Source organism: Zootoca vivipara, chromosome 10, assembly GCF_963506605.1.
Source record: "Zootoca vivipara chromosome 10, rZooViv1.1, whole genome shotgun sequence".
Classification (NCBI taxonomy): domain Eukaryota; kingdom Metazoa; phylum Chordata; class Lepidosauria; order Squamata; family Lacertidae; genus Zootoca; species Zootoca vivipara.
In genome coordinates, this window is record NC_083285.1 from 1,705,302 (window position 1) to 1,731,353 (window position 26,052).

A 26,052-nucleotide genomic window follows, 5' to 3' on the forward strand; every position below is an offset into this window, starting at 1 on the left:
ACAAAGCCCCTCACCCTCTTCTCGCACCTTGGCACAAAAGGAGGCGCACCTTCCCTCCCTATCGCACTTTGGGGTTAACTCGGGGGGGGGGGGAGGGATTCAGCTTCGCACTCGGTTTGGGCGCCACCTGCACACCTGGGGAGCAGCCCCTCGTTTCCCTCAGCCATGATGGGGAGGGGGGAGGGGGGTCCGAAGGCCCCTCTTGGGCCAAGACCGTGACCGGGCTGAGAGGGGGCGGGGTCTGTGTCCGGCTTCTCCCCCCCCCCACCCGAGCGCAGGCGGAGCGCGAGGCTCCCTCCCCTTAAAGGCAGGTAGCGGCCCTCGCTGCTCGCCCCTCCCCTCCCAGGTTCCCTGGCGGGCGGGGCCGAAGCGGCCGTTGAAGGAGGCAGAGAGGAAACGCGGGAAAAGGGGGGTGGCTTAACCCTCTCGCTGCCGCGGCGGAGCCTTCTGTGCTGAGAGAGCGAGCCGGGCCGGCCAGACGCCCGGTGCATTGTGGGACTGGCTGGCTGGGCTGGGGGGGCGAGGAGGTGGAGGGGAGTCCCGTTCGCGGGCGAGCGAGGAGCAGGCAGGGAGACGCGGTAAGAGGCCTGGGCGGGCGGACTTAAAGGGGAACGCGGCCCCCTTCCCGCAGCCGCCACCAAGCTGGAGGGGCTGGGCAGGAAGAAAAGGCCTCTCCGCGGGCTTGAGGGGCGCGGCGGCGGCCAAGGCAGAGAGGGCCGGGCGGGCAGGCGGCGGAGAAGGATGGCTTCGGGCCGCTGTGGCCCAGAGCGGAGTCTGCGGGGAAGGCGGAGGAGGGGATCTGCGGGCGCCAGGGCGGGGAAGGGGTTAACTTTACACCCGCCGACATTTTTCCTTGAGAGGAGAAAGAGGGAGCGCTCGCTGGCCCGCCGGCCGGCCGCGTGGAGCCCGAGTCCCCTCCCTTCCCTTCGGAGAAGCCGCCCCGAGGCCCCTCAGCCCGGCCGCCTTCGCTTCCCGCCCGCGTCGCGCTTCCCCGCCCCCCCCAAATGCCTTTAAATTCACCCGGCGAAAGGGTTAAACCTTTTCCTGAAGCGCCTCGGCGCGCGCACACGATGCCTGCCTGCCCTCCCTCCCTCCCTCCCACCCACCGCGGCCCCTTCCCTTTTAACTTCTTTTAACTGCCCCATAGATGTGTAGGGCGCATGGCGGCGGTGGCCCTTCCCCGAGGATTCCCTGTTTCTGTTCGCCAAAGGGCAGCGAGGGAGGCGGGAACCCTGCCGCCGCCTCTGCACAACAGCCAGTCGCTAAGGGCCCGGCGGGCATTACGGGAGGGTGGGCGAGCGGGTGGGCGACGTGAAGGTATGCGGGAGCCGGGGCTTCCTGTGCTGCAGGGCAGAGTCGCCCTCTCCGCTCCCCGGGCCAGGCATGGTTGTGAGCCCTTTCTGCACGTGGCTAGGTTTCCTTCCTGATAGGCGTGTCGGCCTAAAATGTATGTCCCTGCGCAGAATCTCAGAAGGGGGGTAGAGTTGGAAGGGACCGCGGGGGTCACCTGGCCCAAGGCCTTGCAGTGCAGGAGTCTCTTGCTCGACGTGGGGCTTGAACCCACGACCCTCAGATTGAGTCTCGTGCTCTACCAACTGTGCTCGTTTGCCAGATCTACGGTGAAGCAAAGGTTAAATTCTCTGAGCAGTGTTGATTTTTGAACTAATGGAAACTGGGAGCTTCGTTTTTTCCGGACTGACTTAATGCAGAACTTTAACTCTGTGTTTTCAAAGTTACAAAACAAAATTGCAAGAAATTGTCCTAAAGTGGTGGATAAAGTATGGTATTGCAAACACTATAGTTGTTTGGAACACCTCTGCGCTCTTCTTTCCTCATTTCAGAAAACAGAAAAAAACATGTTCAGTCGAGATTCAGAATTTTGCATCTTTCCATTATATAGGAAGCTGCATTAAGTACTCCCAACTCTTTGCGTGGCTTATAAGGCTTATAGTTTTCCATGGGGAAAATAGGTGTCTGTTTCTCATTCAAAATCACTGAGCCTAGGGCTTGCTGATCAGAAGGTCGGCGGTTCGAATCCCTGTGACGGGGTGAGCTCCCGTTGCTTGGTCCCAGCTCCTGCCAACCTAGCAGTTCGAAAGCATGTCAAAATGCAAGTAGATAAATAGGAACCGCTACAGCGGGAAGGTAAACGGTGTTTCCATGTGCTGCTCTGGTTTGCCAGAAGCAGCTTTGTCATGCTGGCCACATGACCGGAAGCTATACGCCGGCTCCCTCGGCCAATAATGCGAGATGAGCGCGCAACCCCAGAGTCGGTCACGACTGGACCTAATGGTCAGGGGTCCCTTTTCTCATTCAAACTAGGATGGGTGGACTTGGTTTGCATTGTTGGACTCCCAACAACCCCAACTGGTTTGGCCAGGGAGGATGGAAGTTTGTTGCCCAACAACATCTGGAGGGAACAGAATGAGGAGAAAGCTCCTGTTTTGTTTGTGGGTTAAAGTTCAGTTCTTAACAGGAAACGTAGAGGAATCCATAACTTTTTACTGTCTATTAAATACAGTGGGCACAATTCCATTGAAATTGATTTGTTGATGTTACTGTTTCATTTTCGTAGTGTCATAGGTGCTTAACTTTGCTTGGGACTGCTTCAGACATAATGAACTCAGCTACAGATTTTCACTAACAGAAATTCCCTTTATGAAGTTTACAGCGGGTTAAACGAATCACTTTTTTGATGTGTCTAGATCCAGCCAATGTTTATCTTCTCAACTGCATCCCACACAAATGTCCCATTTTTTCCTGGGTACCCAGAGAGCGCAAAATCAAAATACATGTGTCTTTTTGTTTTACGCTCTCTTGGTTCTGCACCTTTGCTGGCCACCACTTGCTACGCACATATGAGGAGGGCTACAGCTTCTGGAAGAACGGTGCCACTTCCGGAAGTATGTCACTGTGGCCCTTCTCTGTGTGGTAGCAGGCGGATGCTTAGGCAGCAATGGGGAGGGCGAGCAGGCAGCAGCAGCAGGATGGTGTGTGTGTGTGTGTGATGTCCCAATTTCTTCTTGGGAAATGTTGGAGCATATGCAACTAAGGGTGGAGCAAAGTGGGACATCTTGGGCTGAATACACAGGTCAATTTGCTATAAACATAGCTGACCTTTTAACGCCCTGGTTTTCTGTAAGCCTGTCGGAAGATCATGTACATGCTACTATTATGCACTGAATTCAGTCCAGTTGGCTCGGCGCAGCACTTCTAAACTCATGTTTGGCATGTCATTAGAGACATAAATTGAATTCAACCATGGTAAACGTTCCCTTAAAGTCGTCCAGTTGTGGACAACTCTGGGGTTGCGGCACTCATCTCGCTTTATAGGCCGAGGGAGCCGGCGTTTGTCTTCAGACAGCTTCTGGGTCATGTGGCCAGCATGACTACGCCGCTTCTGGCGAACCAGAGCAGCATGCGGAAATGCCGTTTACCTTCCCGCCGGAGCGGTACCTATTTATCTACTTGCACTTGATGTGCTTTCGAACTGCTAGGTTGGCAGGAGCAGGGACCGAACAACGGGAGCTCACCCCATTACAGGGATTCGAACCGCCAACCTTCTGATCAGCAAGTTGAGACCACAGCGCCACCCGCGTCCAAACGTTCCCTTGCCACTTGTCAAAGTGACCTAAGGAGGGTGGGTAGTTTTATATCCATCCCCTGCTACAAAACTTGCAAGAAAGTGATTATGCAGGGGCTTTATATGCAAAAATGAATGTTGCCTTTTTTAAAAAAAAAAAATGTCAAGAGCTGGTAGCCTTAGTGAAGGAGGCATCTGTTCTTGCAATGTATGGTTGCAGCTCAGATTTTTACATAGAAGGGAAAAGATATATATGAGAAACTATTCTGCATAACAAGCTGAGAAAGTCTATATTGTATTAATACTTCTTTCTTCAAACTAGGATAATTACCAGGAAAGCATACCAACAAATTTCCTGAAGAAGAGAAAAAGCTTCTGGTACTTATTGTGTGGGAATCATGTCTGTCCGGGAGTCCTTTAACCCAGAAAGTTATGAACTTGACAAGAGCTTTCGGCTAACAAGATTCACTGAACTTAAAGGCACTGGCTGTAAAGTGCCTCAGGACATTTTACAGAAATTGCTTGAATCTCTACAAGAAAATCACTTCCAGGAAGATGAACAGTTTTTGGGAGCTGTTATGCCTAGATTGGGTAAGCAGTAGTTCTTCAATGATATTTAATGGTTGTACCATGTGTTGGAGAATACAGAAAAGTAATGTACTCTGTGTGTGTACAAGGTTTATTTCACCAACAACAAGGTTAGTTATTTCACCAATCAAAAATGCGTGGTCAATGGTGTATTTACTGCATCTGTATAGTCGCCCCATAACAGTTGCCCCATAACAAATTTTCTGGGCTGCTCCCAATGCAAAACAACAGTAGCAACATTAAAATACAGTACAAAAGAATGAAAATCATAACAGATTAATTAAAAAACAGAAACACAAGTAAAACTTCAAACAGAGAGGCTCAAACTGTGAAATGCAAGTTGTTTAAAGGGTTTTTACATTTATTCTTATTCTTTAAGTTTTGTATATAACTTCCCTTAGAGGTATGTAAGTGAAGGCAGAGCATAATTTTAAAAATAAAAATAAAATCAAGACACAAACAAGAAAGAGAAACAACCCGTGTAGAAGGGCAAACAAAGGGGAGGGGGGAACCCAAAATTATATACAGTGGTACCTCGGTTTTCGAACGTCTCCATTGAACGTTTTGGGAACTCGGACGCCATAAACCCGGAAGTAAATTCTTTGGTTTTTAAACTCGTCTCAGAAGTTGAACCGGAAATGCGGCTTCCGTATTAAGTTTTGAGTTCTCAGTTTTCGAATGTTTTGGAACTTAAATGGTCTTCAGAAATGGATTACAGTGGTACCTCGGTTTATGAACACAATTGGTTCCGGAAGTCTGTTCATAAACTGAAGCGTTCATAAACTGAAGCGAACTTTCCCATTGAAAGTAATGGAAAGTGAATTAATCTGTTCCAGACGGTCCACGAGTACTTAAACTAAAGCGTTCATAAACTGAAGCGAACTTTCCCATTGAAAGTAATAGAAAGTGGATTAATCCGTTCCAGTCGGGTCCGCGGAGTACTCAACCTGAAGCGTACTTAACCCGAAGCATGGGTGTAATTGGTTCCGGAAGTCTGTTCATAAACTGAAGCGTTCATAAACTGAAGCGAACTTTCCCATTGAAAGTAATGGAAAGTGAATTAATCCATTCTAGATGGGTCCGCAGCATTCGCAAACCGAAAATTCGTAAACCGAGGTGTTCATAAACCGACGTTCCACTGTATGTTTGAAAACTGAGGTACCACTGTATTTTACAAGGTTGTTATTGTACTTCACCAGATCTTAACCTATTACAGTATTTGTAAGAATGGACTCCAAATATCATTGAATTTGTCCATTGTGAGTCTGCGTTTATATCCAAGTTGTTTATATGTTGTGAGTTTGTATATAAGGCTTCAATCCAATCATAGAAGGGAGCCACATTCCCCCCTCCCATCAGTCTTTTTGCTGTGCTAAGGGCATGGAGAGTCCACTCATATTGTCCTTTTGTAAGATTCCATGTGCTGGGTATATAACTCAAGAGGATATTTTGCTCTGTAAATGTAAGGTTGTTCTATACATTTATGTTGATGGTTTGTTACCTTCTGCCAAAAACCTTTCAATGTAGGACAATGAAAAAACATACAGTATGTTTTAGAAAAGCATTATCCCTATTTCATCTCCAACAGCCCCATTTTTAAAAAAACAAATGTAATGGGGTCCAGTATATTCTAAATATTATTTTTTGTTGTATGAACCTCAAATTAAGATCCAGAGACACCCTTGTTATACCAGTGAAAACCGTTTCCCACTGTGTGGTTGAAATGGAGACCTCTAATTCTTTATTCCAATCCTCCCTCAATACCTGTATATCAAAATGGTTTGCTAATAACAAATATTTATATATGTTGATGGCCGTTTTTTTGGTTCCGTAAGAATTAATCAGCTGTTTCAATATCTCTGGGGTCTCTGAGGCTGTAAAAGCTGCTGGTCCGTAGATGGTGGTTAGCAAGTGTTTTATCTGGAGATATTGCCATTGAGCATTTGTAGGTAATCTGTATTTGTCTCTAAAGATGGAATATGTATAAAATTCATCCTCTTCGTTTATCAACTGGTCTGACGTTAATGTATCCAAATTCATCCACCTCTTCCACACGACCCTTTCCCCATTTTTAAAGACTGGTTTCCCCACAAAGTGGACATATCTGTTGTGCCATAATTACAAGCCTCAGGACTACTACTACAGCTCCAGGATGAAAAGAGGTGGGGTTGGCAGCTTATCAGCTTGGCTCGGCATTTCTGAGGTGCTCAGAGTGCTTTGGAACTGCATGGCCAAAACAAGTCCTAGCCCCATTTTGCAGCTCAGAACATTTTGCAGCTCATGCTTCACTTCCATGTTGTATGATCCCCTTCTGCAGCTCCTCATAATGCTTCTAAGTTGGTGAAAAAAGGATGGTAGACCACAAAAACAAAAATGTATGCTTTTTCTGCCAAAGGGTACGTTTGTATTCTTTTAATCTTTGGTTCCTGAGTATTTTACTTTTTAATTTTCAGAACTCTTGTCATGTTATGCGATCAATTTCAGAATGGGAGCACCAACATTTTCATTGACTGAGATTTAAGTATACATGCAAAAGCAAATTTAGAAAGCTAATAATTTGAATCAACAAATATCACCATTTTCCTTTGGGTTACAAGCCTGTACCATTCTTTCCTACTTTGCTGGTGCACTTACTACTGCTACCATCACACAGAATGCTCAGAGGCCATTTTTGTTATTTATTATTAAAAAAATTTATACCACCCTTCATCTGTAGATCTCAGGGCTGTTCACAGCATAAAATATAAGATTTTGTGTTTTTACACAAAATACATAATAAAAAGAAAGCAAACCAATAACCCCACCCCCTCCCAAATAAGTTTTTGGGGCATTCAATACTTTACATGGCTGGATCACTCAGGCATTCCAAGCCCTGTTTAAAGTTCTTTGAGAGTATCAACAGGTATGTGGATAAGAGTGATCCAGTAAACTATGTACAGTATACTTGAATGTTCAAAAAGCTATTGATAAAAGCCTTTGTTGAGGAAATTTAAGTAAATTTGGCACAATGGGATTAGAGGGCTGGCATCTTGTGAATTTGTAACTGGCTAAAAAAGAGAAAGTAGACCACAGGAATGAATATAGTTTTCACAAGAGGGGCACAAGAGGATCTATATTGATCTATATTGAAACTAATTCTTTTTCGCGTGTTTATAAATGATCTGGTGTTAGGCATGAGCAGTGAGGTGACCAAGGATGGACGAAATCAAAAGAGTGTCTCCAAATTGGGTGAAGGAGCAGCAAAATGGCAAATGCAGTTCAGTATAAATAACTGTAAAGTCTTGTACATTGGAACGAAAACTCCTAAATTTACATGCACACTGATGGGATGCGAACTAGTAGTAACCAATCAGCAAAGAGATATTTGTATTGAGGTGGACAGCTCACTGAAAAACCTGACATAATAATAGAATTTGAGGCCATTCAGTGAAACTGATCTTTAGGAGATTCAGGATAGAAGATACTTTACACAGTGCACAATTAATTTATGAAATTTGATGCTGCAAGATGTGATGATTACTGTACTAGAATAGTTAACTCTGAAAGGGGATAAGATTTTTACTCATGGGTTATATAGCAATATATTGATTGATTTTCCAAAATGCAAACATATATTGCCTACATTGGGTTCCAAAGTATTGTACTTGTACATTACATTTTTGACATGAAGAAGAGTAACAAGAACCTGTTAACCCTCCCTAAACAAGTCAGGTAATCAATGTAGACATGTTGTTGTTTGTTTTACTTTTTTGGTATTGTATAATATTTCTTTTTCCAGTTCATAGGTAATGTTATAAGGACAATCCATAGCCGTCCATGTGTGGCTGGTGGATTATTTGGATGGTCATGGTTTATGTGCTGAATAAAGGAATACCAAGTACAGTGGAACCTTGGGTTATGTACCGTCCTCCTTACGAATGCTTCGGGTAACGAGCTCCGCTAACCCGGAATTAGATTCTCCTGGTTGCAAATTTTGCAAGCGGATGTTGCGCAGCAGCAGCAGGAGGCCTCATTAGCGAAAGCGCACCTCATGTTAAGAACGATTTTGCGTTAAGAATGGACCTCCGGAACAAATTAAGTTCATAACCAGAGGTACCACTGTATTCCTAAGAATTACGTTCCTTAATCTCAGTCTCAACAGCAGGAGAGAGCTATTACCTTCACTTCTTGCTTGTGGGTTTTCTTCAAATGCCTGATTTCACTATTGCAGAAGCAGAATGCTTGGCTTGATGCACTTTGTTCTGTTACTCTGCTGCAAGCAGGGCATGATGAGGCAAGCCCAAGGGTGGTACTGGGCAGAAAAAAATGGCATAGTTGTTCACAGATTTCCCTCCTAGCTATGAACTGAAGTGGCCATCTGTCATGGATGCTTTAGTGGAGATTCTTGCATTGCAGGGAGTCCGACTTGATTACCCTGGGGACCCTTCCAACTCCTACAGTTCTATGTTTCTATGACTTGGGTGAGGAGTAATGCATATCTTTGTGCCACTGCTCCTTTGGTCTACAAAGAGAGTTGAGCTGGGAGTGTGTGGCGCCACATTTAACTTTTTTCCAAGTACCTCATTGATGGTGTAGGTACAGCAGAACTGGATTCGTGTGTGGCATTGTGCATTTCTGTGAAATTTTATAGACATTTTGATTTTCAACAAATTATAAATATAACAAAAATTACCCTGTTTTCCTCCTTCCCAGAAGAGATGATCAGTCTATCAAATCTTGCTATAAACTTGTTTGTGAGCCCAGTGGATGGCAACCTGAAATTTTATTCAATAATTGCTTCACTGTTTCTTTTTGTTTTTTGTTTGGGGAGTTGTCAGCTGCTTTGGGGATTTTATGGTTGAAAAGTGGAATAAAATATAGATACAAAAGAAGTTTGTAAATTTGGGAGACTTACTGAGAAACTGGCACTGTGTGCTCTTCAAAGGTTCTTGGAGCCAGAGAGTAGTCTGATGGAACATATTTGCTAAAATTGTTGAAGCTATACTGGTCTTGTTGAAGACTCTTTTGGTCAGAACACTGCAAAAGTATCTCTAACTTTTAAGGAAGATCAAGGGGGAAATGGAAAATAGGGGTTAGAAAGAGGTCCCAAGTCCTGGTATCATTTGGTCTTTAAAGCTGAGAGAAATGTATGGAAAACCTTTCTGAACAGAGCAGGAGACTTGGTCTACTACCTCCCAGTGGCATCGCAATGGGGGAGCGGGGGGAGGCAGTGTGCTCCCGGTGCCACGTCTCTGGGGGTGACAAGGCGGCACCCCACCGCGGCAGTGCGAGCAGCCATCACACAGCTGCATGCGGAGGATCCTCCATTCGCGGCTGCAGCCACGAGCAGAGAATCCCAGCACCATCAGTACAGCGCTGGAGTGGCGCTGTGGTGCTATGTAGCGGTTTGCCGGAGGTGGCGCACCAGTGCCGTACGAATGGTGCCAGGATCCTCTGCTCACGGCTGCAGCTGCATGTAGAGGATCCTCCGCAGCTGCAACTGCGAGCAGAGGATCCCAGCACCATTCGTACGGCGCTGGTGCGCCACGTCCGGCAAACCACTACTGGAGCAGTGCCACCAGCAAACTGCTATGTAGCGCGCATGTGCGCCGTCGCTACATACGGCACATGTGCAGCGTATGTAGCGATGCCACACATGTGCGTTACGTGGTGACGCCCCGTCCCCGGGTGCATGTCATGTTTGCCGCTCCGGGTGCCTGAGTGGCTTCCTCCGCTATTGCTACAAGTTTATCTTGGAGGTCATGGGGGAATTTATAAATTCTGTGGGAGATTCACCCTAAATTATATGGTTGAAGCCAAGGAAGTATCAGAGCACCCATGTCATTTGTTCCTGACAGTTCAACTACAAGTTTCTATGGAAGCTCTGAATTCAAAGGACCAGTCTTGCACAGCGCACATTGCACGCACTCTCTCTCTCTCTTCCTCCCTCCCTCCCTTTGTTAAATCAAAAGTATGAATGGCAGCTTTTCATCTACCAGGTTCTTATCCACTAGAGAAGGCCACTGTATTTTTGCAAGAGAGATAGTAAAAAGCTCTTAGGTTCTGCAGCAATTGGATGGTCAGGCAGTCTTCATAAGGCTGCACACCACAGGAGGAGACTGAACCTCATGAATGGCTGCTGGCTAATGTGCAGATCTGCTATCATTATTTTGTCCTAATCAGCTTGTGTGTCAGTCATTTTCTGTAGGCAGACATGCTTTAAAGACTAGGGTTCTGGGCTGATGTTTAATGAGGAGAAACAGACTGATGTACGTATCTGCCCAAACCTCACTAGCTGTTGCTTCCTTTTGAATTTCATTGGTGCGGAAGGAGTCTTTGGGTGAATGGGGTGGGCAAGGATAGAATATACTTTGAGAAATTCAAGGAAATGACTTTTATTAATTGGTAATTAACTGCCATTGTCTTTACAGGAATTGGAATGGACACTTGTGTTATTCCTTTAAGACATGGAGGCCTATCTCTGGTCCAGACAACAGATTACATTTATCCTATTGTGGATGATCCTTATATGATGGTGAGTTGCCTAAACATATGTATGGGGCGGGGAAAGGTGCCTATTGGCTACCTAAATTGTGATGGGCTAGCATTGTTTCAGGCTGTTCTAGACTTTCTCAGTTGTGATTGGACAGTTGACCTGCCGGTTTTGTGAAGTCTTTCTCCTGTTAGAGGCAGAGCTTTGTATTCCAGTTATCTTGGGTTACTTTGAATCAGAATTGTACAGTGGTGCCTCAGGTTAAGTACTTAATTGGCTCTGGAAGTCCGTACTTAACATGAAGCGTACTTAACCTGAAACGAACTTTCCCTTTGAAAGTAATGGAAAGTGGATTAATCCGTTTCAGATGGGTCTGCGGAGTACTTAAATTGAAAGTACTCAACCTGAAGCGTACTTAACCTGAGGTATGACTGTAATTGGTTCTGGAAGTCCGTACTTAACCTGAGGTATGACTGTACTGTATTAGGATCACTCTTGGACTCTTAACTAAATACCTGCTCTCCATGAAATTTATTGCCCAAGGTACTCCAACCTACTGTATTGATACAAACACATTCAGAATAGCAAGTATGAAGTCTGCAACTGGGTGCTGCAATCCAAAGAATCAGTATATACATATGGAATATATCTGCAGGTACAATCACAAGCGTGTATGGTGTTTGTGCTACAGCTGTTCCTATTACTGAAAAGATGAGTTGCTTTTTAAATGAATATCATTATACTGTATCTTGCTTATAATGGAAACTGCTGGATGCTGACATCAAATGAAACTCCAGCTGTATGTGCAGTTTTGTGTCACACATGCCTGTTGTTTCTTTATATTGCAGACAAGCTTTCTGGTGTTCTGTTATGCTTTGTGGGGCTAGGTTTTTTTTTTTTTTGCAGATGTGTGTAACTTGAAAATTACCAGTAACAAGCAATTTGTGTCCAGTTATGCCTGGGACAATTTAAAAGTCCTGGTTTGTGAGCAATGGCCACATTCTTTTTAAAGGGGGGGGGGGTGGCACTGCCACTTTCACTTAACTCTGATACATTGACAATTTGACACTTCAGCCTAACTCTGAAATGTTGACACTGGTTAAATATCTTCCTGAGCTTGTCTGCTGCGTCTCTTAAAGGAAGAAATACATAATCATTCACCAATGCAATATTAAAATGTTTATTGAAACAAAAGAATTCTAATTGTAGTAGACCTGACTGCAAATGTATATTTTTGCCTGGAGGTGGTACCACATATATTACAGAATTCTGGACATTATTGGCAATACAGTACACTAGAAGCATGTTTTAATATAGTTGTATATTCAAAGGAAAAAAATGTTCCCTTTGAAACAGAGAATAAAAATCTTTAGTTCATTATCACTGCCTTCCTTTCCATTGTTGAAAAGTTTGGGAAAAGGATGTATCTTTTCCCCCTACCTTATTTTGTAAAGCAGCACATGAATTGATGATGCGTTGTAAATTCAATATTTTTTTTGTGTTTTTAGGGACGTATAGCCTGTGCCAATGTTCTTAGTGATCTTTATGCTATGGGAGTCACTGAGTGTGACAACATGTTGATGCTGCTTGGAATAAGTAATAAAATGACAGATAGGGTAAGTACTGTAAATACTGCTATAGGAATGCATCATGCTAACATATTGCCTTGTGTCCCTGAAAATGAACACCAGCTTTCATAGAGAACAATGCAACTTTTATTTCAAGCATCTACAAGAGAATCCCATGTTTGTTGTTGAACATCTATCAGTTATCCTAGGATAACAAAAACCATTTTTTTCAGCTTCCGTTGTTTCATGCTCAAAGAAAAAAAAAAGAGGTCATTTAAAAAATAAATTTATATACCACCTTTTCCTCTGAGTTCAAGGCGGGACACACAGTTCTCCCCTTCCCATTTTAAAATAGTTGTAAAAAGAGTAAGCAAGCCTAGGGGAGATCAGAGGCTGGCTGAGTGTTGTGTGAACTGGGCCAGTCTGCAATTACCAGGGCCAGGTGAGACCAGACAATTTTTACAGTCAGACTAAAACATGCAAAAAGGCTTTTGCGGTTCATACCACAATTGAGGTACAGCAAGGTGCTTAAAGGTAGTTGGAATGCTTTTTCTCACACAACACTTTGGCGAGTGCATAATATCAAGCAATATATAATTTCTGTTTAATCTGGAACTCACAAATATGGGATATTTACTTGCCCAATCTTTGTTTTGCATTTTCATCTCATTATTGAATGGCACAATGTGTGGGAGGGGTGCTTTTTTGCTTGGCATGACTTGTACCATACAGAGAAGTGTTCTGCTTTTCACAATGTACATTTGTATTGTTTTGTGTTCTCCTGTACATACCTTTCTGTATGCTTTTTATTAAAAGTTTTTGATTCAGTGGTACATAGAGGAGGCAGAGCTTTTTTTGGTCATTTCCCCACATTCCCCTATACCACCTCCCAAGCTGCCCTGAAAGGTCAAGCAGCTCCCAAGTGCAAACATTTTAGGGGTGGGGTAGAATGAGGGGAAAGAGAAAAGTTACAGAAATCTCTTCCCCTCTCCATTGATGGCAGTTGAAAGCCTCCACTTTCACAAGTAGAGCACTCCAATCTCTACATCCAACCCGTTTAAGCATAGGTTTTGAATCCAAGAAATTGTTCTTAATTGTACTTGTACTTTTAAGTTTTTGGAAAATGTGTCTCAAAGACTTTAAAATAAACTGTGAAACATTCTGCTCTGGTTTTAATTTGACCAGTAGCTCCTATGGATGGTTTGTAAGCTAAAAATGGATTCAGCAGGTGCTGGTTTGCACGTCCAGACTGGAATTTTTAAAATTGATTATAGAGTTTTTCTGCTTGTGTTGTTTCTGATCTCTAGGAAAGGGACAAAGTAATGCCTCTAATTATCCAAGGTTTCAAAGATGCTGCAGAAGAGGCAGGAACATCAGTGACTGGTGGTCAGACAGTATTAAACCCTTGGATTGTTTTAGGAGGAGTGGCCACAACAGTCTGCCAGCCTAATGAGTTTATAATGTGAGTTGAAGTATTTAATCCTATGCGAAAGGGGTTGCAAAATGTTAAAAGGGGTAGCTACTGTTGAAATTCTGGCTATTTCCGTTCTGTAACGTTATCTGTAAGAAAATTTATATTATTTAGGCCTTTGGGTTCTTGGATATTAATCATACATGTCTAACTGTAGAATCCTATACATATTTTCTTGGACATAAGTCTTGCTGTGTTCAATGAGGCTTACTCTCTAGTAAGCGTGTTTAGAATGGCAGCCTCAGAAACCTTTAAAATGAGTTACCCTTTTCATTTGGAGAAGAATGAAAGGTAAGCTTCTGTTTTTCAAAACTAAGAACTCTGGTGTCACATTCTAGATTAGAATGTTAATTGAATGTGAACATTACTGATTTTTTTAAAAGGTCCTTGAATAACATGTATAAACACTGGCTACCTTGTTATATTGTACCCTACAATGTAGAATGAACATGCTTGGAGCACTATGTGGCTGTAAATCCTTCCATGATTGCAGTTGTTGGCTTTGAAGTCTGCTTACTATGTTTCTCCTTGATACAATAACTTATGCTGAAGTCCTAAACTCTTGAAGTAGGAGGAATGAGATTTCCTTCTACATACAGAACTGAGACCAGGATCCTGCTATGGAAGCTTGACATAAGATCTACAGTACTATTATAGGTAGCATGAGTGGCTATTTCTCATCATTCAGCACTTTAAAAACAATCCTCTGAAACATGAATCAGTGTCGCACAACTTATTTATGCCACCTAAACAAGCACATTTCATGGGGTTTCAAAAAGTATTTTTGTTATTTAAAAATATAATCTTTGACCTTTTCTTTTACTTTGTCTTTATGATTATATTCTTTTTTAAAACAAACACGCACCACAGGTCTAGTATTTGTGACTGATTCACAGTATAGTTCTGAAGATGTTTTTTCATTGGTTACTTATACAGTGAGGGAAAAGTATTTGATCCCCTGCTAAATTTGCCTGTTTGCCCTTCTCTGACGAAGAAATGACCAGGTCTTAATTTAAATGTTAGGTTTATTGTAGCTGTGAGAGACATAATAACAGGAAAACCCCCAGAAACCCAGAAGACAAAAGTCAGAAATTGATGTGCATTATAATGAGTGAAATAAGTATTTGATCCCTTTGCAAAAGATGACTTAGTACTTGGTGGCAAAACCCTTGTTGGCAATTACAGAGGTCAGACGTTTCTTGTAGGTGGCCACCAGGTTTGCACACATCTCAGGAGGTATTTTGTCCCTCTCCTCTTTTTAGATCCTCTCCAAGTCAGTAAGATTTTGAGGCTGATGTGTACCATAGCTACTTGAACCTTCAGCTCCCTCCACAGATTTTCAATTGGGATTAAGGTCTAGAGCGGGGTCCCCAAACTTACCTTGCCGAGGGCCGGTGCTGCCAGTGCCAGTCGCGCTGCGAGCCGGAGCACGCATCCATACGCGTGCGCACAAGCAATTTCCGGTGCACTTCCAGGTTGCTGGAACGCCGGAAATGTCTCATGCGCATGGGCCTCCTCCGGCCTGGAAGCGCACCGGAAATGACGCTTGCACATGCGCACAAGCTATTTCTGACGCTCCCGGCGACCTGGAAGTGGGCAGCCGCACCGGTAAGAGCAGGCGCCAGGGGTCGCATGAATGAGCATCGTGGGTTGCATCTGGCTCGTGGGCTTTAGTTTGGGGAACCCTGGTCTGGAGACTGTCTAGGCCACTTCAGGACCTTAATGTGCTTCTTCCTGAGCTACTCCTTTCTTGCCTTCGCCATGTGTTTTAGGTCATTGTCATGCTCGACCCATTTTCAATGCCCTGGCTGAGGGAAGGAGGTGCTCACCCAAGATTTGACGATGCATGGTCCCGTCCATTGTCCCTTCGATGCGGTGAAGGTGTCCTGTCCCCTTAGCAGAAAAACACCCCCAAAGCATAATATGTCCCCCTACATGTTTGACGTGGGGATGGTGTTCTTGGGGTCGTAGGCAGCATTCCTTCTCCAATCACGGCGAGTTGAGTTGATGCCAAAGAGCTCGATTTTGGTCTCATCTGACCACAACACTTTCACCCAGTTGTCCTCTGGGTCATTCAGATGTGCATTGGCAAACTGAAGATGGGTCTGTACATGTGTTGTCTTGAGCAAGGGGACCTTGCGGGCTCTGCAAGATCTCAGTCCCTCACGGCGTAGTGTGTTACCAACTGTTTTCATGGTGACTATGGTCCCAGCTGCCCTGAGATCATTGACAAGTTCCCCCCGTGTAGTTCTGGGCTGCTTCATCACCGTTCTCCTGATCATTGCAACTCCACGAGATGAGATCTTGCATGGAGCCCCAGACTGAGGGAGGCTGACAGTTATTTTGTGTTTCTTCCATTTGTGAATTATTGTACCAACTGTTGTCACCTTCTCACCAAGCTGCTTGGCAATAGTCTTGTAGCCCAGTCCAGCCTTGTGCAGGTCTACAATCTTGTCCCTGACATCCTTGGACAGCTCTTTGATCATGGTCATGGTGGCAACTTTGGAATCTGCTGGATTGATTGCTTCTGTCGACAGGTGTCTTTTGTACAGGTACCGTAATGAGCTGGGATTACAGGTAAAACATCTCCCTTACAGCAGGTGCTTCTAATCTCAGCTTGTTACATGTAGTGAAGATACCAGGTAGCCTGACATCTGGCTGGTTGATAGGGGATCAAATACTTATTTCACTCATTATAATGCACACCAATACAGTATCTGACTTTTGTCTTCTGGGTTTCTGGGGGTTTTCCTGTTATTCTGCTTTATCTTTCCATAGCCTGCTGTAGGTGGACAGAGGGCTACTGTTACTCAGTTTGAGATGCAAATTTCATAAAAATTGTGGTCTGGCATTTCACTTCTCATAGTCCTCAGTTTTAGAGTAAGCTTTTTTGGTGGTTGAGCATTGCTGTACCGGTATATATTCTGTGGAATTGTGATTGGGAAATAGTCACATCATAGGTATCTTTTTATATGGGTGTCTTGTTTGCAGGCCAGACAATGCAGTGCCAGGAGACGTGCTTGTGTTAACTAAACCCTTGGGAACGCAGGTTGCTGTAGCTGTCCACCAGTGGCTAGATATTGTAAGTAAATGCGTCTGAATGGGGTCGGAGTAAAGGATCAGAGAAATAATATGTGTAGTTTTTTATCTGAGGCAGCTATCTTAACCTTGAAAATATATACCTGTTTAATCAGTATTTGAACCAGTGAATAGGCATAGGGTTAAACCTATTTACATAAACTGCTAGCAATTTGCTATTGAAATCTTTGAAACGGGGGTTTTGCTCTGCAAGTATAGATCAGTTAATTATCTAGAAATTTTAAAACATATCTCTGAAATGCAGTATTAGTGGTAGTATTGAAACTTTTCACTGTAAAAGCACATCTTTATGTATATTTAAATAGGGCATCTATTTTGATAATGTGCTTTGCATTGTGCTTGATGAATACTCAGTTTATTATTATTATTATTATTATTTAATTATTTAATTAATTAAAATTGGTATACTGCCCTTCATGCAACGATCGCAGGGCAGTTCACAACATAAAAACAAAATGAGAACACAGAATACATAACAAAACAAAAAGAAACCAATAACCTCCTCCCACAAACACATTTAAAAGGCCGTAGACTGTGTTCAATCAGTCAAAGGCTTAAATATATGTGATGATGGCACTAGGTGAGCTTTCCTGGGGAGACCATTCCACAGGGGGGAGCCACTGCAGAAAAGCCCCATTCTCATGTTGCTGCCTCTTGTGGAGGTGCCACATGAAGAAGGGCCTTAGATGGTAGTTGCAGGGTTGGTAAACCACTAGTAAACTATATATTGACTGTTTTTTTAGGTGTGTCATCTTTTTAAAAAAGGTAACATATAAATAAAAGCAAGTTGGGCTATCATGTATGTTACATGCAAAGGCCAGGAGTTTTCTTGGCACATTTCCTACCGTCTTAGGATGAGGAGACATGAAAGAACAATTCGGGAGATTCCTTAGTTATTTGAATGTGGGATATTCCTTTTCAGATCTTACAATCCCATTTGAGTATTCAAGTACTCACAACCTAATTGAAAATGAATACAGATTGTTTAGAAACCCTTTGCTTTGAGGTGGATTAGGGCATTCATTAGACAGATTTACTGTCCTCTGCCCACACTGTTAGGCAGACTTGAAATGCTTCTTGATTAATTGTTGCACCTGGATTCCCAGGTTGCATCCGTAATTATGTGTGAATTATGTATTGCGGTTCATATTTGTTAACTCATTTTAAATATTTTTGACATTAAGGCTGCAACCCTACACACTTACCTGATAGTAAGCCCCATTGAATACAGCAGAACTTTCTTCTAAGTTAATATACACAATAGGCCATTATTAAGGATGGTAGAAAGCCAAGCAAACTGTAAAGAGCTCCAAAAGCAGTTCTTTAATGTGGGTGAATGGATAACATTATTGCAAATGCAGTTCAGAGAAAGTAAATGTGAAGTGATGCACATTAGGTGAAAAAAATCCCATCTTCATTTCCACTAGCTTAGACGACTTTAGAAAGGAATTTGCCTTGAGATATGTTTGGAAGGCAACAAATAAATGACACTTGACTCCTGTTGGAAGCAAGATGCTGGACTATATAGACCTTTCGTCTACTGCACTTTAAACAAACTACAGTGGTGCCTCGGTTTAAGTACACAATTGGTTCTGGAAGTCTGTACTTAACCTGAAGCGAACTTTCCCATTGAAATTAATGGAAAGTGGATTAATCCGTTCCAGACGGTTCCACGGAGTACTTAAACTGAAAGTACTCAAACCGAAGCGTACTTAAACCGAGGCATGACTGTAATTGCACCACATGCAGAATTCATGTAGTTAAAACATAGAGAGTTTGATCTTGTTTCTTCTTCAACATACTAGCCAGAAAAATGGAATAAAATCAAGCTGGTCGTTACACAAGAAGATGTGGAGCTAGCCTATCAAGAAGCAATGATGAATATGGCAAGACTCAACAGAACAGGTATGAGAATGGGGTATACATGCTTCACGATAAAACTTTTTGGAGTTAAACATGGCTAAATAAGTCACTAAGAGGCAAACAGTTTTTGAAAAGCATGGACACTGTATTAGAGCTAGAAAAATATTAGTGTTGCAGTAAATCAGATTTTCAAAGTCCTCCAAGGACAAGTTACAACAGTTTCAAATTCAATTTGGAAAATAATTCAGATAAATTACAGTCACAGGAATAGGGTGGGTCCTGAAACCACATATCTTGGGTCAAAGTTCAGAGTAAAGTGATGAGTCTTGAAACTTCACAGTACATAACTCTAAACTGGTTCACATAGTGGTGGAAAAGAAACTCCAGAATTCATCGTAACGTTTTCTCCTGTTTTCCATTTCCAGCTGCAGGACTGATGCACACATTCAATGCACATGCAGCCACAGACATCACAGGCTTTGGAATCCTGGGGCATGCACAAAATTTAGCCAAGCAGCAACGCAATGAGGTTTCTTTTGTTATACACAATCTTCCTGTTCTTGCCAAAATGGCTGCAGTCAGCAAGGCGTGTGGCAACATGTTTGGCCTTATGCATGGGACGTGTCCTGAGACTTCAGGTAAATCTCCCTTTTTAAAATCGGGTATTTTCTCCTAAGAATGTCATAACATACCATATCTATAGGAGGAAACTTAATATGAATTTGTGTCAGCAGTGTCTTGGCTAGGCAAATGCTTTCTTAATGTGACTGGGCAAATTTCCAAACTTTGTGCACTGCATTTTTAACAATATTTGAATCATTGCATGGAGAGCATAATACATATTGCTGAGATTTATCTTTATAGAATTAAATGGCATTTGTATATTTGTGTTAAGTGCAGCCTGCATTACAATTGATGGAGACTGCGAATCAATTCTAGGTAGGTTGCATTTCTGCAATTGCAAATATGCCTTCAGTGAGACAAATAGAAAGGAAGGTTTGCCAAATTGTAGGGGAAAAGACAGGATCCTGATTCCAAGTTTTTAGGGCTTTGTACACCAAGTCAAATCATTTTCTTATGATCAATGACCAGTATCAAGACAGACACCAATTATAAAATATCACCATCAGGGGCATACCCAGGATCAAAACTGGGGGGGGGGGGAGCATAAGAGAAAGAAAGAGAGGCGAGTAGTTGTAATCGGTTTCCAGCTGCTGTTGGACTACAACTCCCATCATCCTTAGCTAACAGGACCAGTGGTCAGGGATGTTGGGAGATGTAGTCCCAAAACACCTGGTGGGCCGAGTTTGCCTATGCCTGCCCTAGAAGTTTGCTCCTATGTCCAGTTCCAGCAGAGGTGCGTTAGAATGCCTTCTCTGCCCCGCCCCTCCCAGTCCACCCGATGTCCACATCTCTCTCTCTCCAGCCAGAGTTGCCCGCTCGGTTCCGGGCCGTGCTTCGCTTATTGTTCATTAATCCGGTGGCATCCCTGCCTCCCTCCCCTGCGCCCGGTTTGCCTTGCGGCGGTGGCGTACCAGCCCTTTCCCCGCCGTCGCCTGGTTACCAGCACTGCAGCGCATGCGGGCACCGTCAAGTACCCTGCCGCGGGTGGCTCCTCCTCCCTGGAAAAGGGTCCATACCGCCTGCCTGCCTGCCTGCGGAAGACCCCTCCCCATCCTGCGGTTATTTATCTTGGCTGCCCCCCTGCCAAGGCGCATGCTCCCTGCCCGGGAGGAGGAGGCTTTCTGCTGCTCCTCCACAAAGATCAGTAGCAAAGCAGCAGCAAGTGCCATTCTTTCAGTGGCCTATTAGGATGGTAATATTCTGCCCCATGGAGCTGTCCAGCTGTTGCATTTTGCACCAGCTGCAGCTTCTGGGTCAGCCTTGAGCAGTCCTACACAATACATTGTAGTCATCCAATCTTGTCTCCTGTGCATCTTGCCACCTGCACGAAAATGCTGGGAGAAGTCACCTGGGAATTTAGAGTGGGTGCCATGAATACAGTGATTACGCTCAACACTCACTCAATCTCTCTCCCTCCCCCCCCCCCCAAGTGGGTTGAGGTAGTGGAAGAAGTGCAGAACCAGTTTTCAGAATTGGCACTGAGCCAGATGCAGACCAATAAACTGAATCAAACTCCTGACAAATGAGGTTCTATCAGTACTTTAGTTGCTCAAGGACATGATGTTCAGTCTGCTCTAGACTGAGTTACACCCTCCCAAAGGATCGTGTTTGCAGTTTGGCGATACTGTTGTGCCAGAGGTGGGTCAAACTTGGCCTGCGAGGCTCTTTTCTTCAAACGCTGCCCACCTGCCATCATATGTCACATCAGGTGGAGCCTTGGGCACAATGGGGCACTCCTGGTCATGCACTGGCAAGTGAAAGCAGCTTTGGCTCTATTGCCCCTAAGCTGATGGACAATTGAGCCAAGGCACGCTGGATCAGGTGTGGGAGCAACTTCCCTGTAGAGAGCACCCCTGCATGCCGCAAGGCTGGGCTATGCATGGTGTTTGGAAGTCCTGACTTCAGACCGCAAGATGCCCAGTCCCCCAAGGTTTAATTTTGCAGCAAAGAACTGTTGAGAAGAGCACGCCTGGCAGTACTGGGCAGCACAATATGGGGTTAGCCCATTGGCATACAAACACTGCATTTTGCACAAGAATTACTTAAAGAACTTCTTCCAGAGGTCAGTAGATGGTGCTCTTTTCCCAGAGAGCTCAATTAGCTACTGCTGCTGTGTGTTTCGTGCAAGTTCTAGTCTGGAATAGTCTCCCAATGTCCACAATGTCGTGGCTGTAGACCAGATGTGTGTTTTGCAAATTACACAGAAGGGTAAGAAAGCAGTATTATGTAGGGAGAAAAAATATTCATGGAGTAACATTTCTGAGTATGCACTCCTAAGAGTTGGTTTCTCATGTTGGCCTGCTTCACATGGTCACATTAAACACCCTTAAAGTAAGCACATATGAACGCTAATGTGAACAAGCAGTGTGCTGGTGCACACTGCCAAAATTGTGCTTCACTGTTCCCCTGATGCTGTTGTGCTTCCAGGAAAGAAGCCATACTCAGGCTTGTTGTGTGGGCTGAGCATGGGCTCCTGGTTTCTTTCCTCGTAAGGCTGGGCCGTTCAGACAACACAACAAGCCAGACTTGCCTTCTTGGCAGCCGGGGAGAACAAAGTGGGCATTCCCATTATGCCATAGTTTATTTTAAGTATGGTTTGATGTAACATAATTCACACATCAGGATAAGTTAATAAAGGGTAGCTTGCACAATTAGGTACTGTTTTTGTACATACTCATCAATATTAAACGTATCCGTTTACCTGGAGTTCTTTTAGGTCATGCTTTGTACATCTCTCTGTAATGTGTAAATAACCGCACAAATTAGCCTCCAATTTTCAAACACCTTCTGAAAGGAACTTTCTGAAGATCCTTTTGGAAATCGAATTTGAATCAAATCAGGAAGAATAAAAGGCTAGGACAATATTTTCCAGCACAAATTATTGAGACTGCTTTTACCATATGCATCAGGGATGGGGAACCTGTGACTCTCCAGGTGTTGGTGGACTCTAATTCCCATCAGTTCCAGCTAGTATGGCCAATGGAAAAGTATGATGGGATCTGCCATCATCCCTGGTACCCACTAACAGTATCCCTAATTAATGAACAACATTCATTGATATACGTCAAAATTGTATCTGGATTCTTAGTTTAAAAAATGGAGTAGAACTCCTTCATGGATCACTGCCTTGTCATGGCGAAGGGGCTTGAATGCAGCTATGAGCTATGCCGTGCAGGGCCACCCAAGATGGACAGGTCATAGTGGAGGAATGGTGGGGGCAGAAGGGCAGGGAGGTGACCAAATAAAATAGGATTAGATGCCTGCAGTATATGTAGGCAAGACAACCTGCATGTGGATGAATCCCCATGGAGAGCATTCTTGTAGAAATTTTATAGTGTGCTCTGTCTCCAAGCACCATATTTGTCATCTTTATTTTCTTCACCACAGAAGTTCTTGCTCACACTTGGTAGGAAGGATGCTGATAAATATAAATAAATTTTAGTTCAAAAGGTTTTGCTGACTGATAACCATGTATTGTATAGCAGTGTCTGTTGATTTGGCATGCTACTCACTCCAAAGAAGCTGTTTTTCGTTCTGGAGTTGATGATACAGTATAAGGACCAGCATCTTTGATGCCATTGGGTTTCCTTTATTCATTTATGTATTTTTAAAAAAATACATATAACTATGTCTGAAGAGAACTTGGTTGAAAAACTGTTATATCAGATTTGTTTAAGAGCAGGAGTTCTCAAATGGTTTTCATGGTGAGCCTCCCCAAATAAAATGCTGAGCTTTTCCTATCTTGACGCAGGGAAAATTGCTGGTGGCTTAGGTCTATTAGAAGGCATATGAAATAAAAGGAAAGAATCAGAATTACATGGAAGAGTGTTTGAAGAACCACAAGACATAGATGGGGAGGGAAGCAAAATCTCATGGAAAATACGAGCCTACCGGTATTCAATTGTACACAGGCATCATCAGTCAACAAGGATGCCCAGACTTGCATCCTTTGTAGCTGAAATAACTTTTACCAACTTCCATTTTAGGAATGATGGGATTTAGATTGGAGTAATTGAGAAGGTTTGTAGTGACTTCTGACCTGAACTGTCAACTCTTCTTCCTTTCAGGAGGACTCCTTATTTGTTTACCACGTGAACAGGCAGCACGTTTCTGCGCTGAAATCAAGTCTCCAAAATATGGTGAAGGTCACCAGGCATGGATTATTGGGATTGTAGAAAAGGGCAACCGCACTGCCAGGATTATAGACAAACCTCGAATCATTGAGGTAGCACCACAAGTGGCTACTCAGAACGTGAACCCAACGCCTGGAGCAACTTCTTAATCTAGATGAAATAGCTTTTTTTAAATAGATCTATTCCTTTACCATTTTACAGCCTAAAGAACTGTAAAAAAGAGAAAAAGAAACACATTGTGTCTGAAAATCTGGTGGCCTTAGGTCAGTTTGAGTGGATGCGTTTAATAAAATAAAACCCATTGCCTTTTTTCCTGTTACATTAACTGAAGATGCACCTAATCTTGAGGCAGCTTCTGAGTTGAGAATTATATTGTTATCCAATACTGTTGATTCATTTTGAATCTTTAGACACTTATCTCTCGCCGCATAGGCTCTTTTTAAAAAAGGTGCTTTCACGTAGCACAGACATTACCAATAGTGGTGTCAAATAGCAGTTTATGTCCTTTTTCACTATGTGTATATTTATCATTAGGTCTAATTTCAGATGCCTTGAATGAAATTCCAGGAAGGCAATAAATTTGATAAAGTGATGCACAGAGCTTTTATCCATTAGCCAAGAGGGTTGCATGTCTACAGTCAATCTTTGATTTGTAAAAGTCTTATCCGTGCGCATCTAAAACCCTGGACATTGCTTGGTTATACATTCTGCTAAAAACAAGCAAGTGCTGACTTTGCATGGAAGCACTTCAGAGTTGAAGGGAAAAAATAATTTTCTTCTTTGTAGATCAGACAATATTTACCTGTATTATCAATAATTGTTTCCTTTATTGATAGCATAAATGACAATTCTCAGTTTTGCAATGTGATTGGGTGTGCTATAGAGCAACAAGGTATCGCCAGCCAAACAGGTTATTGTATAATCATTTACAATTCACTATATGATTAACTACACAAATAATTTTTAAATATAACCAATTTAAAAAACTGTTTTGTGGATGGTAGTGTTTAATACATTTTATATTTTGTATAGTGATTATTATAAATCTTTTTGTTTTTTGTTTTCTTAAATCAGCTGTCTAGTATAATGCCTAGTATTTTTGTTCTCTGCTCAAAATTCATTTTTGTGCACGCTTTTGTGATGTGTTTAATATCTGCATTGCCAACATTTCAGCCTGAACTTAAGCTTATTATTTGAATAAATATTTAATTTTTTTACTGCTCTTGTACAAATCGATGACTTTTAACATTTTATGCCTAAGCTTACTGTGGGTGAAAGGTGGCGAGTAGGTTATTATGCCATTTAGAATTATGGTATTGACATTTAATAATCCGTGAGAAGTGAAAGCAGTTATATCCAATAGCTATTTTGGAGTTAAATTGCCTGTAAAAGTGCAATCCTATACTCGTTTACCTAGGAGCTCCAGTGAGCTCAGTGGGACTTGTATTCAGAAATAGACATGCATTGGATTATAAATTCTAGAATGCGGCATCTAAAGGGGGTTCATTTCTTTTCAAGAGAATGAATGTGGAAGCCATAGGGCTGCATACAGTTATGGGTGAGTTGGCTAAATTACATCCTGCCATTATAAAGAGGGAGGATGGAGAGTAAGTTCTATAGCTTATGGTTGGAAAAATAAATGATTTCAAAGGAGAGGTAAGACTGAGGGTGATTGGTGCATGTGAGTGTGGTTTATCTCACTCACTACTGGCATGCAGCTCTTTTGCAAAGGCGGGTAAGTAACCAATGTTTTAAAAATATTCTATATTGAATACCATATACAGTGGTCCCTTGACTTACGAATGACTCGACATCCGTAGGTTTCGACTTACGAACGGGACAAATGGCCGCACGCTTACGAATTTTTCTACATCCGAACGGAAACTGTTGGCGGTTTTTTATGCGGTTTCCTCGACTTACAAATTTTTTCGAATTTTTTTTTCCTATGGGAAGCCGCGCTTTGACTTACGAACTTTTCAACCTATGAATGTGCATTCGGAACGGATTAAGTTTGTAAGTTGAGGGACCACTGTACAGGACAGTTAAAAGAAAACTACAAAATGGTGTTGGAAAGTATTTCCTAAGACCCAAGCCCCAGAGGAGGCTTTAATTTTATTCTGTTTTTCCCTGTACTCTAGCACCCTCCCCCCCCCATCATACAGTTGCGTGATTTTTATTTCCAAGATAGCCTATCCAAAGGTCACTCATGTATTGCGGCTGGCTTTAGTGAATTAGGTTGCAAAGGTCCTACCATAGTTTGTTAGCCACATCAGCTTTTCATAAAAACATATGCAAAATGCGAAACTTAATTCTGCTCCCCTTTCCTAACCACAGCCACCAAAGTGTTACAGTACTTACCTCATTGGGGAAAACTAAACATAAATTCATATACCATAACTGCAGCATGTTGGGCAACTGTTCATTGAGATGGAGAAGCCCTGTACAGTGGTACCTCAGGTTACAAACGCTTCATGTTACAAATTCCGCTAACCCAGAAATAGTACCTCGGGTTAAGAACTTTGCTTCAGGATGAGAACAGAAATTGTGCGGCGGCAGCGGGAGGCCCCATTAGCTAAAGTGGTGCTTCAGGTTAAGAACAGTTTCAGGTTAAGAACAGACCTCCAGAACGAATTAAGTTCTTAACCAGAGGT

General features: G+C 43.0%; 1 protein-coding gene across 4 annotated transcripts; it reads left to right on the forward strand.

Annotated features, from left to right (window-relative positions):
* The first annotated feature begins 439 nt into the window (after nucleotides 1-439).
* Nucleotides 440-25,520, forward strand: SEPHS1 (selenophosphate synthetase 1). 4 transcript variants are annotated; one of them, XM_060279478.1, is made up of 10 exons: nucleotides 441-578; nucleotides 3,506-3,640; nucleotides 3,906-4,174; nucleotides 10,582-10,685; nucleotides 12,152-12,259; nucleotides 13,519-13,673; nucleotides 16,674-16,764; nucleotides 18,587-18,686; nucleotides 19,070-19,282; nucleotides 23,336-25,520. In XM_060279478.1, the coding sequence occupies exons 3-10, from the start codon at nucleotides 3,982-3,984 to the stop codon at nucleotides 23,548-23,550; spliced, it is 1,179 nt and encodes a 392-aa protein (XP_060135461.1). In that variant the 5' UTR covers nucleotides 441-578; nucleotides 3,506-3,640; nucleotides 3,906-3,981; the 3' UTR covers nucleotides 23,551-25,520. The 4 variants fall into 4 exon arrangements, with proteins under 4 accessions (XP_034983889.1, XP_060135461.1, XP_034983888.1 ...); XM_035127998.2 differs by lacking the exon at nucleotides 3,506-3,640 and having other exon boundaries at nucleotides 440-578; nucleotides 23,336-25,519; XM_035127997.2 differs by lacking the exons at nucleotides 441-578; nucleotides 3,506-3,640 and adding an exon at nucleotides 760-1,630.
* Nucleotides 25,521-26,052: the final 532 nt, after the last annotated feature.

What these genes read in the sequence shown, in the direction of transcription:
- SEPHS1 (XM_035127998.2), top strand. Translation starts at nt 3,982, where the DNA reads ATGTCTGTCCGGGAGTCCTTTAACCCAGAAAGTTATGAACTTGACAAG. An exon ending in GTAATAAAATGACAGATAGG is followed by an intron (nt 12,260 to 13,518) that starts GTAAGTACTGTA and finishes TCTGATCTCTAG; the next exon opens with GAAAGGGACAAAGTAATGCC. An exon ending in GGCAAGACTCAACAGAACAG is followed by an intron (nt 18,687 to 19,069) that starts GTATGAGAATGG and finishes TTCCATTTCCAG; the next exon opens with CTGCAGGACTGATGCACACA.